An 18,927-nucleotide genomic window follows, 5' to 3' on the forward strand; every position below is an offset into this window, starting at 1 on the left:
TAGTTCTCATGTGTCGTCTTGTTAGTCGTCGCCTTCCTTCGCTGCAACAAGTTTGTCCCAGTGACGTCTGTATCGCCCGACCAGGCAAGGTGATAGCCAGGGGCCTCAAATCACCTTCGCTTGGGGCTGGCACATTTTGCTCCAATGCCGGCAAGGATCGCTGTGCTTCCTCCCCCGGTGCCGCCAGTTTAGTGAGTCTGGATATTTGTTTTTTCCTCCCCAAGTGGAAATCTTCAGAAACAGCTTTCTGCTGCTTGCTGTGCTCGCTGAATGCCTGGTTGCCTGTGTCTCATCTTCAGTGTTCGTTTTGCTGGCTCAACAGCCTGATGCCTGCTATCCAGCAACTTTGCCTTAGCCTGAATTCCCTTATGCAGGCGCCAGTAAGCCTAAGTTCTAGCATGCAAGCGAACGTGCACATCCCAGGGACATCAAAGCAGTCTTTATGGCTCAAAGAAATTGCAAATTGCTAAACTGGAATGTTAGAGGCCTAAACGACGCAGCAAGGCGTGATGCTGTCAGTGAGCTGGTAAGGGACACAGGAGCCACCATAGTCTGCCTGCAAGAGACAAAATTGCAACAGATAGATGCAAACATTGTTATGCAAACTGTTGGACAGTGTTTTGCAAATTCTTTCGCGGCGCTCCCGGCAGTCCAGACAAGAGGGGGCATCCTGCTTGCAGTCAATGAGGGCTATTTCGGCCTTTCCGACGTTCGGTACTCCCAGCACGCCATCACTGCAACTATCACCATGAGGGACACCAGCACCCAATGGCAAATCACGGTCGTTTACGGGCCACAAAATGATGATGAGAAGGTCATGTTTCTGCAGGAGCTCAAGTCCATCACAGCCCCCACACCCCACCGGCGATGGCTAATCCTGGGGGATTTTAATCTGATCTACCAGGCGCAAGACAAGAATAACACAAATCTGAATCGCCGCCTCATGGGTTCCTTCAAGGCAACAATTGATGAGCTAGGCCTCAAAGAGATCAGTTTAAATGGTCGCCGCTTCACTTGGACCAATGAGCAGGCTAACCCCACCATGACTAGGATTGACAGGCTTCTATGCACGCCAGAATGGGAGCTACTCTTCCCATCTTGTTTCCTGCACTCCCTCCCATCCCTCATGTTGACCATTTCAGTAACAATTTTTTCCGCTTCGAGAACTTTTGGACAAAACTGGACGGCTTCCAGGAGGTCGTGCAAGCGGAATGGGGCAAACCAGCCAACACCACGCTACCCATCAAGCGTTTCCACATCAAAATGGCAAGGCTGGCTAAGAGGTTGAAGAAATGGCGAAAAGAAAAAATAGGGAACACAAGGCTACAGCTAGCCATCGCCAAGGAGATCCTTCTGCAACTGGAAATGGCGCAGGAATCAAGGCCCCTCTCCATTCCGGAGTTGCAGCTCAGAAAGCGCCTAAAAGCACGCAGCACGGGGCTGGCAGTCATTGAGAAATCGCGCATAAGACAGAGGTCTAGACTCACTTACATCCGCAGTGGCGATGCCAACACAAAATTATTCCACATGAAAGCAAACGCCCGACGAAGGAAAAATTACATTCACTGCTTACAGGAAGACGGAGGTTTGGTCTTCTCCTAGGAAGAGAAAGAAAAGGTGGCCGTAGATTATTTCAGTGAGCACCTGGGCACAGCCACAGCGAGGACTCTCTCCCTCAATTGGCAGGAACTAGGTTACACTCCAAGAGACCTGCATCACCTCGAGCTGCCTTTCTCCCAGGACGAAATTCGGTGCACCATTCACACAATGTCCTCCGAGAAAGCTCCAGGCCCAGACGGCTTCACGGGAGCCTTTTTTAAGGCGTGTTGGGACACAATCAAGGATGATTTATCAGAGGCTATAAATAGCCTCTTTCACCTCAACTCCCAAGGCCTTGAGTTCCTGAACTCCGCAGACATTGTCCTTCTTCCAAAAAAGACAGACGCCCTCAAAATAACGGACTACAGACCGATCAGCCTCATGCACAGCTTCGCCAAAATTTTTGCAAAGCTCCTTGCCAACAGATTAGCTCCCCACCTTAACTCCTTGGTTTCAAACTGCCAGAGTGCGTTCATCAAGAAAAGGAGTATACATGACAATTTCTTATGCGTTCAGGCCACAGTCCAGAAAATGCACCGAGAAAAGACGTCGGCGCTCTTCATGAAGCTTGACATACACAAGGCTTTTGACACAGTAAACTGGAGCTACCTGCTTGACGTCCTGCGTGCTTTTGGCTTCGGCACAAGATGGTGCGAATGGGTATCCATGCTGTTTCGCACTGCCACCTCAAGGGTGCTAATCAATGGCCTGCAAGGTCCGAGCTTCCACCATGCCAGGGGAGTTCGCCAAGGAGATCCTCTATCGCCAATGCTCTTTATCCTCGCCATGGACCCCTTGCAGCGTATGCTTGAGCTAGCAACCCAAAGTGGCGCTATATCCCCGCTACCCTCGACCATTGCTGGATGGAGAGTATCCTTGTATGCGGACGACGCGGCCATCTTCTTAAACCCTACAAAGGATGACATTGCTGCAACCCAAGTGGTTCTCCAAGCTTTTGGCAATATCTCCGGACTCCACATTAATATGGATAAGACCTCCGTCCACCCGATCAGATGTGAAGACATAGACCTTGATCATGTCCTTGGGTCTTTCACCGGAATCAGAGGCACCTTCCCTTGTCGCTACCTCGGACTTCAACTACACACGCGTGCGCTACGGAAGGTTCATATACAGCCACTCATCGAACGAATTGGACAGAGACTTCCCGGATGGAAAGGGAAGTGGCTCAACAGAGCTGGACGACTTACCTTAGTCCAGTCCGTCCTTTCCGCTATGCCTACATATCACCTAACGGTATTTCCGTTACCTGTTTGGGCCCGCAAAAGCATAGACAAGATCAGAAGATCTTTCTTTTGGAAAGGAGAGGAGAACGCCAACGGGGGACACTGTCTCGTCAACTGGCCAACAGTAACTAGACCAAAGGACCTCGGGGGGCTCGGGGTACCGGACCTCGAGAAATTCAGCAGGGCACTGCGGCTGAGATGGCTTTGGCAAGAATGGGTGGACACCTCCAAGCCGTGGGTGGGAATGCCGGTCCCCTGCAACGATCTTGATCGGGCCCTGTTCATGGCATCTACTAGAGTTACCATTGGGGATGGTCGAAAGGCACGATTCTGGCACGACAGCTGGCTTGATGGCGAGGCACCAAAATTCCTAGCTCCCAGCCTTTTCGAGGTCATCAGGTTCAAAAACAGGAACGTGCAATCTGAGCTCCGAAACAATGCCTGGATAGCTGCACTGAGGGGGCGAATCTCCACCTACCAGCAGGTAGAAGAATTCATCTCGCTATGGATCAGGATACAACAGGTTCACCTAATGTCGGGCACTCCTGACACCATCATCTGGAGATGGACAGCTAGTGGTGCTTATTCCACCAGATCAGCATATAGGATCCAATTTTCTGGGTCCTATAGAGCTTTCAGAGGAGACCTCATATGGAAAGCGCACACAGAGAACAAATGCAAGGTTTTTGCATGGATCATGGCACGGGAAAAGGCTCTCACGGCAGATAACCTACAGAAGAAGGGTTGGCCACACCAAGAGCATTGCAGCTTGTGCAATGGACCCCTAGAAACATGCCTCCACCTCGCCCTGTTGTGCCCATTCTCCAGATCAGTATGGGAGCAGATCCTTCGGTGGGAGAACTTTGATGCCGCCCAAGTACTTCCGGCAACTGAACCAACCCGTCTCCTCACATGGTGGGAGGAAACACAATCTAGAATTGCCAAGAATGACAGGAGGCGCTTCAATGGACTAGTCATCTACACCATCTGGAACATCTGGAAAGAAAGGAACAGGAGAATTTTCTCCAACTCGCCTGAGACGGCGCTGCAGGTGGTTGCGAGAACAGAAGAAGATATCCTACAGTGGAGGATGGCCCAAATTTTGAGCGTATAATCGTTTTTAGTGGTCTTGTATTTTGCTTTTCTTTCCCCCAGTTTCTTTGGGAGGAGGGGGAACTGCTGTACATAAACTCCTTTTCCTATCTTAATTGAAAGGCAGAGCTCCTGCCAGTTCTTTTCAAAAAAATATAAAAGAAAATTGTTGCACAGGTTTATGAAGGCAACGATCACAGCAGATGAAAAGTGATGCGAGGTATGAACTGAATTACCTGAACATGACCAGTAGCTCCCCACGTAGCACATATATGTGGTTTTTGAGTCATCGAGCGTATCCGATTTACACACCCCGCATGAGCCACCTTTTTTAGCTGGTACATTCAAATATAGCAACAGAACAAACCACAAGCTAGTGAGCTACATATAAGTGTAGCATGCTGGATACCTTTTTTTTTTTGTGTGTGTGTGTGTGGCAAAGCCTAGAGTTACTATGTTGATTTAAAAAGAACATACATGTAGGATGGGCTTTGTATCCTCATTAGTTTCTTCATCTTCTCCATCGCTGCTGCTCTCACTATCCACATCAGTGTCACTGTCACCATCAATGGCTGAAGATGGTATAGGTTCCCGTTTCTTCCCGCTTATGTTAGAAAGCTTAAAAATGCCAATATAATTCCTTGAAGCCTTATCAGCCTGTCCAGCGTAAGCTCCGTCATTAAGTAAGATTTTACCTCAATCATGGAATACGAGTTTAGCTCTTAACTCTTAGAGATAAACTAAAGTATATTATCATGAAATGATTATTTATAAGTCCACCAGTCTTATGCCATTATTTAAGCTGAAACCAATCAAGAAAGTTGTTGAATTTATGATTATCTTATCTTACTATCATAACAATCCCATCACAACTTCTAGCAACAATCAAGATATAAGTGCAAGCAATCAATCACAATAAGTTTCTGGCATGGTTTTTCTGAGAATAGAATTAGCAACAGGAACTTAACAGGAATAACAGTACAAACTCAATCTTCCTGCAATTCAGAAACTAATATTAATTAATACTCCTGTTTTTGAAGGTGTGACAAGTATTGCAACCTGCGTTCCTGCAACACCATACAATGTGTGGGGGAACTCTGATCGGACAAGTCCAAGTTGATCGTGCACAACATCAAAACTGCGACAGAAAGTTATTCATTGAGAATGGACAACGTATTGGCCTGAAGTTAGGATACAGAGGTAATGAATTGCGCAGACAAATTTTACCTCAAGCAAGACCAGCCAATGCCGAACCCTCAGAGATAATTGTAAGCCTCAGGATCAAAGTGGAGCTCCTCTCCATCTTCCAGTGCATCCACACCCGGTTGCCAGACCTAAAACGAAACACTAAAGAGGTAACTAACAAATTGGAAACACTTTTTTTTCAAGCAGAAAAGGCAATTCAATTAGGCGTAACTTTATGAGAAAGCACCTCTAGTTCGGATGCGTGACGTCAAGGATTAATTGAAAAAAAAAAGGAAGAAGAATAGGGTCAGTGATTTCTCTTCTCACGCACCTTAGCCGGACCAGAGGCAACCGCAGGGTTAGACGATGACGAGGAAGGTGCAATCCTCTTCAGCCCGGAAACAGAACAGAATTAGGTGGGAACTGGAGCACAAAACATACTGAACACAACGACGAAGAGCCTCATCGATCAGAGCTCGAAGAACAAATAGCGTCTGGTTTACGGTACCTTGGCCTGCTTCTTGACTCCGGCCTTCCTCTTGATTTTGCGACCCATCAATGAGGTGTACAGGGCGCCGCAGTGGAGGCCGGTGGCTGGCTGGCGGCCGGCCAAATTTGCGACTGCGACTGCGAGGGAGAGGGGAGGGGGAGGTCGTACGCGGAGGTGGAAGGGCGGTGGCCGGACTCCGACCGTCGGAGCGCGCGGGTACTGTGGGGCGGCGGCCTCTTTTGTTCCCTCAGGTAAGGGTTTCTGTGGGGTGGGCCGTGTGGTGTGGACATTGGTCTCAAAAGCACTCCGGCCCAGGAAGATTTTTTTTTTCCTTTCGGAACATTTGACAGCCCATAAAGTTTAAAAAGGTTGATCTATTTCCTTATTATCAAAAATCAGTCAATCAAATCAAAGGGGGGAAAAATAATCAAGTGGGGAAAAGATAAGAGTTGCACATACGAAATTCCCCAACTAGAGAACGTTTCTCTTTCTCTACAGAATTTCATTCATCACTCAAATCATCCCATACAGCACGGTTGCAAAACATTACAGCACGCGAGGAACTGAATAGACACTCAACAAATTTACATACTAGCTACACAGTGGATAAAAATTCAAAAAAAAAAAAGAAGAAGAGAGCAAAGGGGACCAAAATAATACTCCCTCCATTTCAAATTATAAGACATTCTAGAATCTTGGAGAGTCAAAGCATCTCGGATTTGACCAAAATTATAGAGAGAAACAAATATTTATGACATCAAACTGATATACTATGAAAATACAATTAATATCTTAGGTGACACTAATAATAGTCATGGTTCATACTTGATACAGGGTACTTTCAACTAAAGTTTCAGGAAGCCTTCTTATAGAAAGCAGAGTACTTTCGACTAAGTACTACAAATATATCATATCTTAGGTGACACTAGTAATGTATTACTACTAATGGTACTACCGGGCCTCTAGATTTCATTCTCTTGTTGATGTTTTTTTTTTTACGAAAAAGACTGTGGGGGGGATCCCCAAAGTGCCTCAAAATTCTATTTAAAACTTTTAAGGAGTGTTAGAATAGTGATAGTTGGAAATGATGCAGTGAACCGGGAGTTCTACTAAGCAATGATCTGACAGTTGGAAGATGGCTTTGTATGCTATTGTTTGAAGGTCATGCACAAAAAATAATGTTAAACACTCAGGCCTTTGCTAGAACCTCCGCTCCAGCCTCGAGATGCAATTCATCAAACCAAACTGCTTCAGATCAGAATCAGATAACCAGGAAGGTTAGAAGTGTTGACACCATAAATGAAGGTCATGATGGGACTTCCAATGCTTGACCTCTCTTTATAGACATAGACCTGCAAGGAATCAATGATATGGATGTCAGGAAACTGCAAGCCAAAGGAGGATTGTCTAACACAAAAGTAAATACAAAAGTTAAGCGAAATTTGAGGTAGTTTAGTTCAGCATGGGCTCCTCTAATAAAAAGTGAAGGCATAGGAACAGGAGATTGTAGCTAAGAAAGAAAACAAGCTATGGGAAATGGACCACAAAAGCATCAGAAAACACTAGTATATACCCCCTCTGTTCCAAATTGTAAGTCGTTTTGGCTTTTCTAGGTGCATAGCTTTTGCTGTGCATCTACATATAAAAAACTTGACCTGTGGGGGGTATGCATCTACATATACACTTCTGTCTAGATACATAATCAAACTTATGAATCTGGAAAAGCCAAAACGAGTTACAATTTGAAATAGAGGGAGTATTAGATCTAGCTGATCCATGGAACTACAAACAGGAACAGCACGCACTGTTAACAGTAGATATTAGTGCGAGAAAACTAGGACTGAAGACAAGATAACTTTACAGGAAATAACATGATGATGACATGCACTAACAGCACAATACTTCCCCAGAGAATTTATCAAACAAATCCAGCAAATTAGAGAATGAGGTAGACACTACCACTCAGCTGATGATTTATTTTGTTTGACATAATCCTCATTAGTTGACCTCCTCAAGAAAAAGGTACTTTTCAGGTAGGGACTTTGCATGGTTCTTATATTCCTCCCTCGAGAAAAGTGATATTAGCAAGGAAGTAGTGGAAGCCTCAAGTGAGAAGTTCATCTCATCAATCTTGGAGAGGTAAGCCCCAGCCCTCATTATCTCACCTCTACCCAATAGGCTCCTAATTATAGCATTTAGCATGACTGAATCTGGAGTGCATCCACTCTTCTCCATTGCTAAAAATAGATTGTCAAACTCATCTAGCAGACCTTCTTGTATGATATTTTTCATCATTATGCAATAGGTTACCACATTCGGAACTAAACCATGGGAAGGGATAGAAGCAAACAAATCCATGGCATCTTTCTTTCTGCCGCCTTTGAACAAAACATCAATCATAATGGTGAAAGTAATGATGTTAGGTCGAAGATCCTTAGAACACAGACTCTGGAAAATTTTGAACGCTTCATCAACACAGTTGGTTTTGCAAAGCCCATTTAGAATTATGTTATATGTGTAAATGTCCCACTGTTGTCCACTTTTAATCATATTGAGGTAGAGTTCCTTTGCTTCAGAAAATCTCCTTGTGTGAAATAAACCTTGCAGTATAGTACTGTAAGTCACAGCACCAGGAGTAACTCCCTTCCTCAACATTTCTCGGAAAAGACAATATGCATTGTCTATCCTTCCAGTTTTACAGTAGCCACGAAGTAATGTATCATAAGAGATTAAGTCAGGTTTCAAGCCAACTGAGACCATAACATCAAGTAACTGTGCCGCTTCATCAGTTCTACCAGCTAAGCAGTGGCCACCTATTAATGTATTATATGAGATAACATTAGGCCTCACACCTACACGTTCCATTGAGTCAATGAGCCTCTGGGCTACCATAACCTGTCCTTCATTGCATAAGTTACACATGATGGTGTTGAAGAACACGACGTTAGGACGGACTCCTTGATCCCACATTTCAAAAAATAATTCCTCTGCCTTCTCCCATCTGTCAACAGTACAAAGTCCATAAACCAGGGAGTTAAAAACAACACTGTTAGGAGTCACCCCATCGTTGATCATCTGATTGAATTTAAGCACAGCATCATCCACTCTTCCCAACTTGCAAAGTGCATCTATTAATATTCCATAAGTGACTACATCAGGACTCAATCCATGCTGACTCATTCGGCTAAATATATGCATTGCCTCATCTATCATTGCCTTTTTAGCGTATGCACACAACACTATGTTGAAGATGTAATTATTAGGTGAAATACCATTTGCCACCATCAAATCTAGGAGATCAGTCAAATCAGCAATGGCTCCTCTAGCAGCATACCCGTGAAGAAGAATGCCGTAGATAGTTACATTAGGTTTTATGCCCTTCCTAATCATGCAATAAAAAATCTTTCTGGCTTCTGTGCATTTTCCATTCTTGCAGAGATAGTCCAGTAGCAAACTATAAGTAACAACATCTGGGTCAAGACCACGTGCGTACATTTCTTCAAGCCTTCGAACGACCTCTTTCCACTCTCCTGTAGAGAGGTATCCATGGATTAGACAGTTGTATGTCTGGATGTCCGGCTTAACATCTTTATCAATCATGTGCTGAAGGACACCGTCGGCCCTGTCAACTGCCTGAGCTTTGCACAAGCCATCGATGATCGTGTTGTATGTCACAACATCCGGCTTAACACCTTTATCAATCATGTGCTGAAGGACACCCTCGGCCCTGTCAACTGCCTGAGCTTTGCACAAGCCATCGATGATCGTGTTGTATGTCACAACATCCGGTTTAACACCTTTATCAATCATGTGCTGAAGGACACCCTCGGCCCTGTCAACTGCCTGAGCTTTGCACAAGCCATCGATGATCGTGCTGTATGTCACAACATCCAGCTTAACACCTTTATCAATCATGTGCTGAAGGACACCCTCGGCCCTGTCAACTGCCTGAGCTTTGCACAAGCCATCGATGATCGTGTTGTATGTCACAACATTTGGTGTGCAGTTTCCACCTCCATCCTCAGCCATCGTGTGCAGAAGCTCAAGTGCCTCCTCAACTCTCTTTTCATTGCATAAACCCTTGAGAAGTGTGTTGCAGGAAACTACATTCGGCATGCAGCCAAACTCAGGCATTCTTCGGAGCAATATGTCCATGGCCTCATCCACCCTCTTGGCATCACAAAGGCCATTGAGCAGTTGATTGATGACTACCTCATTCACCCTCCAGCCCGTCTTAAGGATGAGGCCGAAGGCGGCAAAGCCATGCTCTATGCGACCCAAGCGACAGAAACAACCAGTGAGGATGCTGTATGTGCACAGGTCTGGACGCACCTTGTTGGAGCAGGCACGGGCCATCCTGTTGAAGAGGGAGACGGCGAGCTCGGAGGTTGAAGAGCATCGGGCGCGAGCGACAACGTTAAGCAGGTGGTTGAAAGCACGAACCGAGGCAGGCCTCGCGTGGGGCAGCAATTCATCGAACAGCTTGAGCGCGTCGTCGATGCCAAGGCTCCCCGACCTGGCACGGTCCGCGATGACGCGCTCCAGCTCCAGGCACCGGTCACGGGCGGCGCTCGCGCGGCGCGACATGCCGACAGGGGGCGGCTACTGGCCCGGCGCGGAGAGGCACGGGCGGCGCTGCATCCGCCTCTATCGGTGAGGCAGAGCAGCTTACGAGAGGTGGGCGGAGAGCCGCGAGTGCTGCGCGTGGGAGAATGTGAGTGTGTGAGCGTAGAGCTGGAACACGGAGCCGCCGGCGGCGGCGGCGGCGTGGGGATGCGCGGGTTGGTCGCCGGGCGCAGGTGCGGGTGGGCGCTGGGCGAGCGGGGCGACGGGCACCGAGGCTTCACCTTCACGTGCTCTCTGTCTCTGTCGTCTACTATTTCCTTTTTTTTCTTTTCTTTTTCATCACATTCACATAACATGCATGAGAGCGTACTGTTTAAAGCAATAGAAATAAATTAAGGACTTGTTCAGTTGCTGAAACGAAAAGTTTTGGCTAGTGTAGCACTTTCGTTTGTTTGTGATAATATTGTTCAATTATAGACTAAATAAAGTTAAAAGATTCGTCTCGCGATTTATAGGTAAACAATGCAATTAAATTTTTTTTTTTGTATTTAATGCTTTATGTATGTGCCGCACAATTCGATGTGACATGAAATCTTAAATTTTTTTTGGTTTTTAGGGTGAACTAAACATGGCCTAAAAAGAGTTTCCTCTGGGAAGCAAGTTTGAAAAGTTAGGTCACTGTTTTAAAAGCAAACATTTTAAAAAAAAATGGTTTCATAAAAATAAACTTATATTTATATCTTTTGTCAGATTGTTTCTACTGCTTCTCAGTGAAGCCCAAACAAACACAACGATGTAAGGAGAAATGTTATTTGTTTTGACAGATATACTACTTCCTTTCAAATTGTAAGATCGAGTTACTCATAGCACACTCAATAAATAAATATGATTCAACAGTAGCCAAATTACATTTACTTTGAATTAGTTCACTAAGATATCACCTTTTGAACTTTCATGGTGTGTGTGTGTGAGCCCTGCTGTGTGAACGTTAGAGCGTGGAACTTAGCAGCCGGGGTACCGGAACATGGGCACGTTCTCTGTTCCGAGAACTTCGTCCCGAAACGTGGAACGGGAACATCATGGAACATTGTTCCTAAATGCGGTGGAACACGAATCATATATAGGAGCAATCATAGGAACGTCAGTCCCAAGCGACTATGGAACTTCGTGGTGTGTGTGCATACTGCGCCGTGCCCGTCCGTGAGCGGTCGGCGAAAAATCTAGATGGTGATTGACTCATTGGCCTAGACCTGCAATGAGCCTTGAGGTTGGAGTTGGACAGCCCTAAATGAAACAAAAATACAATAGTAAATTATATCACGCTAGGAATCGAACTCATTTGATTCAAAACAACACGTAAAACTACCTGAGCCAACCACTACGTCCCAAACACGTTCCTTTAGAAAGTGGAACGTGTTCCGCAACTTAAAGGAACGAGACGAAGCTATATACCCCCTACGTTCCATAGTTTATGAGAATGTCGTACCGCGTACCACGTTCCCGTACCACGTACCCTATGTTCCGGGAACTTGGCTGCTAAGGCGTGGAAACGATGCTGATTTGATTCCTCATTTGTGAGGAAGCCAATCGCCGGTCATCGTGGTAGTCACCGCCGACCCAGTCCCCGTGACATGGACCAAATCCAGTCCGAGTTTGTTGCCAACATCATAGCTCACGCCTTGATCTCACCAGCTAACTCCACCATGCCTGTGTGCCGCCATGCACACTAGGAAGCTCGAGCTCACCTTGGCGCCGCCATGGGGAAATGACAAGCATGTGCCTGTCGGAAGAGAAGAGGAGAGAGTATAAGTGGCGAAGGAGAAGAGAAGAGGAAACACCAGTGGGTAAGGGTTAGGACTGGCATTTAGTTTTAACCAAAAGTCGGTTTGGTTTCTTCTGTTTTCAAAAACTTCAATTTCTAGCATCAAACAATCGGTTGGTTTGTCATAATACATAAAATCAGACAATATCGGCTTCGGGTTGTTTAGTTTGGCTTTCGGTTGGAACCGAACATAACAACAGACATAAAAAGGGAAGAGAGGAGTCGCTTCGCCAGCCCGTTGTGGTGTCGCGACAAAGGAGCCCCAGCGGCCATCACCCCACGTTAACCCGCGAGTGCTCTACCGTTGAGTAGCCGCCACCAGGGGCGAAGGTAGGTAATAATTAGGGGGTGCAAATGCACCCCGCCCCCCAAATTTTGAGAAAACAGTGGTTTTTTCTAGATTTTCACTATATATGCACCCCAAATAACACAAGTTTATGCATCCATAAGCCAAATACACCCCTCTTAATTTTTCTCTAGCTTCGCCACCGCCCGCCGAGCAACCACACTACCCCTACGCCTGCGCGGGCGTACCCCTGCTGGCCACCGCTACGCCTGCACAGGCGTGACCTCATTGTCGAGGGCTCACGAGCTACGCCGCCCTAACGTGCGCGAAGCCTGCCCCCCTCATCAGATGCGTCACGGCGCCGCTACACTTTGGAGTCTGAGCCACTACTTGCAGCTCCATGGATTAGGTTTTGACTTGAGTGGGAGTGGGGACAAGGAGGGCACGATGTTATGAGCCAACCGTGGTGTGGTGGGTTGCTTACTGGCTTGTTGGACTCATCGCACAGAGTGGGGTCATGGAGGCTGGGACGCTGGGAGCCAATGTATTCGGTGATTGCTCGATTGTTGGGCTCTACAGTTCAGTTTCATGTCAAAACCAAAGGCGACACCAAACACTGAACTTCTAGGATTTCAAACAAAGCTAAAACAAAAAAACTGACATTTCGATTCGATTTAGTTCGTTTTTTATGTAAATATGCCTAGCCTACTGTAGAAATTAAAGCAACGCTGATGATGCGTGCGGGGATTCGACGGTGGCGGCAACATGGGTGGGGATCTAGTGGTGGCACATATACTTGGCCAAACGAGCTAGGCTCACTGCACCATGGGTCCAGACCCAAAAACACAGCCCAAGCCCGGTGTGGCACAGCCTTCTCGTGCCTATGCCTATACCTAGACCGGCCTGCCACCTATCCGTGCCTGGGCCTCCATACTGGCCCGTATAGTGCCATCAAGGGAACGGCAAGGTCCTCCATATATTTTAAACTATGTATGTGGATGTGTGAAAGTTTAGAGGCTAGTTTAGCATTGATGGTGCCAACTTGGACTGCCATATCAACAAACTTGGATCGCCACATCAACAAACGTGTCTAGTTTAGACCTGTGATGCACTCTTTTTAAAAAAACTGGAACCTAGATGTCATCCTCTGTTAAGTTTAAAGACCACCGTTGCATTTTAACTCTCAGGACTAGGAGACCTGCCAAGTCCCACCACTATAGCAGAAAAGGTGGCATGCATGTGCAGTTTATAGAGCAGATTCTATATCATTTTGGTAAAAAAAACAAGAAAAATAGCTTGACTTAATAAGCAACTCTAAAAGTTGATCTACGTTAGGACGGGGCAGCCGAGTACTATGGAGTACAACTCGAGGCAACAACAGAGAGAAATCGCTTCAAAAAAAAAAAAGAGTGAAATCGAGGCAGTACACCAAGTAACCCATTTACCGAACTAGTCAAAAAGATTTCCTTTTTTTTTTGGGTCTGCTACACAAGTCGACAACAGCGGCATCAAACCGGACTCCAAACTGAATTCCGTTGCACACCTGGCTCTGTTTTCAGTCTTGTGTATGTATGTATGTATGTATGTATGTATGTATGTATGTATGTATGTATGTATGTATGTATGTATGCACTGACGGCATGCATGGTTGGCACGCTACGGCACACTCCTACTTCATGTTACCACACTAGCTAGCTATACCTCTATATGCATGCAGCTTGCTTTCACAGTTTCATTGTTTGTACTGCTGGGGAACTGCAAGGAAAGGCTTGAAGGTGAGCACCAGCCCGATGACCTCTGTCAGATTCAAGAGCAGAAATATCATCTGGTCGCCTGCATGTATATATATAAGAAAAAAGATGTGGGGATTAATCACAATCCCTTTTTAAGCTTTCATTCAGATCTGAATCCTCTATGTGGTTTTATTGCAGTAACTACTTGAAAGATCATAGTGCATAACTGCATATATATAAATTTACCTGGAAAGAACGCGGCATGCTGACGCTTTTGTGCCCATGAGAACCTACAACCAGAGGCGTTTCAGCAGTGAGCTTCTTGTTCAAAAAAAACATGTACATACACATACACTAGCTTGTCTTGCCTGGCCCATGCTTTCATGCCTATCACTCAACAAAGCAATCACTGATAAGCTAGGAATGATAGACTAACTAGCAACATTTTCAAGACTGCGATGAACATCAAACTAATAACTAAGAGGGTTAGGCAGCACTGCTAGTTTTGCACATACAAGATGCCTGCTCCGGCTGGAGCAAACGCCTTGGACAGAGACATTGCCGTTGTAGCTATCCCGTTTGCAGCGCCCCTTTGTTCTTGTGGCTGCAGATAGCATCCGGTTCAGATGTTAGGTTTATTTGACATGTTGACATCAACACTGATAACAACTACTGATCTACGTTGCAAAAAACAATTAGTGATCAGTTCTTGGAAGGGCATCGGATGATAATCAATATAACTAGCATAAGTTGGGCATGTACCACAGCATTGTTTTGCAGGAGCGAAGTGCCGGTAGTTCTAGTGATCTGATCAACATATACTTAGGCATTAGTATCCCAAAGCTGAACATTTGAATGAAGCACAAAGGCAGCATAGTAGAAGCAAAATACATGGCCAGCAATCTTTTGTCCGGAATTTCTAAGTCTACACAGCAGTGTGTGTATTTAACCATTTAGTGTTTGGTGATGTGTTTTATGTGTTGAATCTCAGAGCTTAATCATAGTGAAGTACTTACTGCAAAAACGCTTTTGAGCATTGCTGCGATGTATAGAGGCACAACAAGTCTTATTCCTGACAAGTGTGTCATGAAGGGATAAGCAGCAATTATTGGTATAGATAGTGCCTGCGATGCTTATTGGTCAATTGATAAGAATTATAAACAATTTTGAAAAGAAATAACAATAGGGAAACATCAGTATGGAACTATGGATACACTGCAAGATGTCAAACAATAATGGTGACTAATAACTCACCGATGAAACTCGGGTTGAATTGATTGGACCAAGGACTTTATCGATCCAACGGTAAGCAAAGATTTGATATACTAGAAGACTGGCACCTACAGTTGAGCAGAGGATAAGTATTGACGATATATCCAGAAATTGCATTTACTACTACAGTGTACAGACTTTAACCATAAAACTTAAACAACTGATCAAGTGGACGCCTTGGACTTTTTAAAAAGTTTTTAGGTAAGTAATTGGCTGGAATGGAATTACCTGCGACCGTAAGAACTTGGCCCACATCTTTAGATGCAAAGCTAAGCCCGCCATATTTTCTGTCACTCACGGTCCATAGAGAAAATATCTGATGTTGAATCGCAATATTATCCAACTTTTATAACAATTCATTTCAGTGTAGAAGCTGTTGTGGTCGGTAAGTGGTACCTCAGAATATGCGGTGTCGTGAAGGGAGAAGACACAGTATGATATAATGGAGGACATCAGTGGCCAGTTTCTGAGTAAGCTCTTCTTAGGTGGCTCTGCACTTTCTTGAGTTGTGGTACCTTCTACCATTTCAACTGCTCTCTCAAGGCCTTTGTGCTTATGTAGGGTCTCCTGTTTATTTTAGTTGCTCAATGAATGACAAGTATAGAAATAAGCCGACATCAAAGTGCAAAACTGTCCAACAGATTTTTTTTCTGTGTATTCACATGGACTTGTATATTTAAGTGTGCCAATAACAAGACATGTTTATGCGTAGAAAAATCATAAAACACATAAAAAAGTTCTTCATGATAGTGTTATTAACACAACAATAAATTTGTAAGCATACACTGATATATAGCGCAGGTTGTACTTACCGGAAGCCATACACAGCTTATGAGAACCAAGGTAGCGAAAAATGATATACATAGACATGGCAATAAATATGGGAACCTGCATGATGTTGGAACAAGAAGATAAAGTAAAAAAAAAAATCATTCTAACTTAGTGTTAAAAGAAAATAATTCCGGCCGAAAGGAATCTACCTCGCAAACACTGATTTCTCATGAAACAGATGTGGATATTGTTTGACAGGCTGGTAACAAGGAAGGAAGACAGAGAAGGTGAAAATTAAATAATCCAAACGGTTGACAAACAGTAATCTTTGTCAGATACCTGTGCTAGATAGCCCCCAAGTGCCGGGCCAATTATAACACCCATTCCCCATGCTGTGCTGACCTAAATCAAATCAAATGAAATGGATCAAACAGAGTATATTGCAGTAGGCAGTAATTACAAATGTTATATATATGCAGTACAAGCAAGTGTTATAGATGCTAAATGTTATATGCTTACAACTGATATACCCAAAGCCTGTTGTTCAGGTCGGCAAACTTCAATGGAGTAAGCCTGAAGCAGAAGGCAATAATCACACTCACATTCACATTACATCATTGACTTAGACTTTTGCTGGAATATAATCAGGGCACAGCAACTGACAGCGACATTCACATTTCAAGTTTTTAACATAACAAAGAACGTACATACCTTTACTGGTGCAAGGAAGCCGTTGAGAGCACCAAGAAGGAACCTTGTAGAGATCGCCATCCAGTACTTGACACTCAGTCCAAACAGAGTGTTGAACACAATGCTGAATTAGCAATTAGTAATACATAAATAAATAATAAATAAATAAATAAAGGGATCAAAATACTACTACTACTAAGACTTAACATTTGATTAATTATGGATAAATTTTGTTGTAGCTGTTTGTTTTGTTATGGTGAGAAAAAAAAAGAAGCTAGAAAGATAAAAGCTGATCGATGGATCGAGAACTTACACCGAAAAGACAGAGAAGGCGAGGACAGGCTTTCGGCCAACACGATCCGCCGCCACACCCCAGAAAACCGATGCGACACCTCTGCCGATCATATACGCCGCGCCTGATGAAAAAGACGGTTGAAAAAAAAGGAGGAGATCGAAAGAGATTTCACTTGCACCAGAAAAGGAGAAAAAAAAACACAACACGCTTTTTTTTGTGAGCCATTGGTTAGGTTGAGTTGAGTGTGACTGTGTGAGTGAGTGACAGGAAAAGCATATACTTACGTACCGAGGAAACCAGCGTAGAATCCAATGTCTTCCTCCCTTGGAGCGACATGCAGGTCCTTTATCTGTTTCATCACGGCGGTAAAAAAAAGGGAAATCGGCATCTTTTACATATGTGCTAAAAAATTTCATATATATATATATATATATATATATATATAGATGATTTCTGACTTGAGAGGACAAATATGCCATGCAGGCAGGGCTTACCATGAAGTAGAGGAAGGGGAACAGGGACGTGATTGGCAGAGCTGAAAAAAAAGGGGGACAAGAGCAGTGGCGTTGAGAAATCAGTTGAGCAGCTATCAGACTGTCAGAGTATAAACGTTTCAGAAGAATCAGAAGAAGCATCAGTCAGTTTGAGTAGCTGCCATGGCACCGCCGGCCTGGCCTGGCCGGCAAGAAAGATTGAAAGAATGTCCGTCCAGTCCAGCATAATAAAAAGAAAAAAATGGCAAATCTCGTAGAAACTACTGTCAAAAAAAAAGAGGCAAATCTCGTAGAAACTACTGTCACATGTAGGAGGAGGAGTATGTTCTAGTATAGAATACTCAGATCGAACAAGAGAGAGTATGTAGCAGGCAGTAAAATAAGACCATATCTGTCTGTCTGTCGTCCTTCCTCGGACGACGACATGGTCTGGTCTGGCAGTGGCGGCAGTTGGAATGGATGGATCGATAAAGAAATACTAGTAGAAGAAGGAGCAGAGCAGAGGAGGAGCATCGATCAGCATGCAGCGAGAGTAGTAGTAGTAGTACGTGGATGGAGTGGACGTAGCTTACCGGAGGCGAAGGTGGTGGTGGCGACGAAGAGCAGCTCCTTGTACGGGACGCCGGACTGGGTCTCCTTCTTCCTGTCCATGGCGCACCCGGGGCACCCCTCGTAGTACACCTTCGCTGCCGGCGCCGGCGTCGACTCCTCCCCCATTTCGACCAACCCGGCCGCCGGCTCTGTCCGTCCGGTCTGACTAGTAGCCTACTACTGCTCGATCAGAAGAGCAGGAGGCCGGGGAGGATGGAGAAGAAGGTGGGGAGAGGGAGGGAGGGAGGGAGGGCAGGATGGGAAGTGGAAACTGGAGGAAGAGACGTGGAAGGAAACGTGAAGCAAGAAAGGGCGGTGCACTGGCACTGCATGCAAGACGGTGGCCCCGGCGCCGCGTTACCAGATGTGTGCGATGACCTCTCTGACGGGCGGATCGGAGGCGGCGGCGGCGGCGGCGGCCGAGAGATGCGATGAGATGAGACGAGATGAGACGAGATGGGATGACGACAAGAGGTTATTAAGAGATGGGACGGCGTGGGGCCCGCCGGCGCCACGGCGCGAGTGACAGATGGCCGCCCGCGCGGCGAGCTCCTGCGGGCCGTGGAAGCACGAACGTCCACGTCGGCCGTCGGTCGTCAGCGCGCGCGACGATAGACCAGAGAGGCGCGCCGGGCGACGCCGTGACGACGACGATCGACCCAGGCCAGGGAAAAAGAATGTCACGCGGAGCATCCAGCAATGGTGTGCGCGCATGCGTGTCCAGTCCTAGGCGCCGGCGGCATCCAGCAATGGCGGCGGCGGCGGTCGTTCCATCGGTCGGTCCAGGCGATTGGTAC

The 18,927-nt window shown here is 45.6% G+C and overlaps 2 protein-coding genes across 4 annotated transcripts; both read right to left on the reverse strand.

Annotated features, from left to right (window-relative positions):
* On the reverse strand, positions 4,410 to 10,527 carry LOC8069268. Of its 2 annotated transcripts, XR_002453599.1 has the most exons (6): positions 7,570 to 9,899; positions 5,629 to 6,962; positions 5,452 to 5,508; positions 5,163 to 5,269; positions 4,995 to 5,073; positions 4,410 to 4,592 (listed from the first exon to the last, which is right to left on the reverse strand). XR_002453599.1 is itself a non-coding variant. In XM_021461750.1 (2 exons), the coding sequence occupies exons 1-2, from the start codon at positions 10,195 to 10,197 to the stop codon at positions 6,861 to 6,863; spliced, it is 357 nt and encodes a 118-aa protein (XP_021317425.1). In that variant the 5' UTR covers positions 10,198 to 10,527; the 3' UTR covers positions 6,399 to 6,860. The 2 variants fall into 2 exon arrangements, 1 of the variants encoding a protein (XP_021317425.1); XM_021461750.1 differs by lacking the exons at positions 4,410 to 4,592; positions 4,995 to 5,073; positions 5,163 to 5,269; positions 5,452 to 5,508; positions 7,570 to 9,899 and adding an exon at positions 9,943 to 10,527 and having other exon boundaries at positions 6,399 to 6,962.
* Positions 13,695 to 18,557, reverse strand: LOC8083073 (protein ZINC INDUCED FACILITATOR-LIKE 1). Of its 2 annotated transcripts, XM_021460859.1 has the most exons (18): positions 18,112 to 18,554; positions 17,540 to 17,580; positions 17,334 to 17,394; positions 17,064 to 17,166; positions 16,772 to 16,874; positions 16,580 to 16,633; positions 16,400 to 16,462; positions 16,270 to 16,319; positions 16,102 to 16,177; positions 15,686 to 15,856; positions 15,518 to 15,605; positions 15,272 to 15,357; positions 15,034 to 15,141; positions 14,780 to 14,824; positions 14,533 to 14,621; positions 14,264 to 14,307; positions 13,906 to 14,117; positions 13,695 to 13,865 (listed from the first exon to the last, which is right to left on the reverse strand). In XM_021460859.1, the coding sequence occupies exons 1-17, from the start codon at positions 18,254 to 18,256 to the stop codon at positions 14,017 to 14,019; spliced, it is 1,428 nt and encodes a 475-aa protein (XP_021316534.1). In that variant the 5' UTR covers positions 18,257 to 18,554; the 3' UTR covers positions 13,695 to 13,865; positions 13,906 to 14,016. The 2 variants fall into 2 exon arrangements, with proteins under 2 accessions (XP_021316534.1, XP_021316535.1); XM_021460860.1 differs by lacking the exons at positions 16,102 to 16,177; positions 16,270 to 16,319 and having other exon boundaries at positions 18,112 to 18,557.

Source organism: Sorghum bicolor, chromosome 5, assembly GCF_000003195.3.
Source record: "Sorghum bicolor cultivar BTx623 chromosome 5, Sorghum_bicolor_NCBIv3, whole genome shotgun sequence".
Lineage (NCBI taxonomy): Eukaryota > Viridiplantae > Streptophyta > Magnoliopsida > Poales > Poaceae > Sorghum > Sorghum bicolor.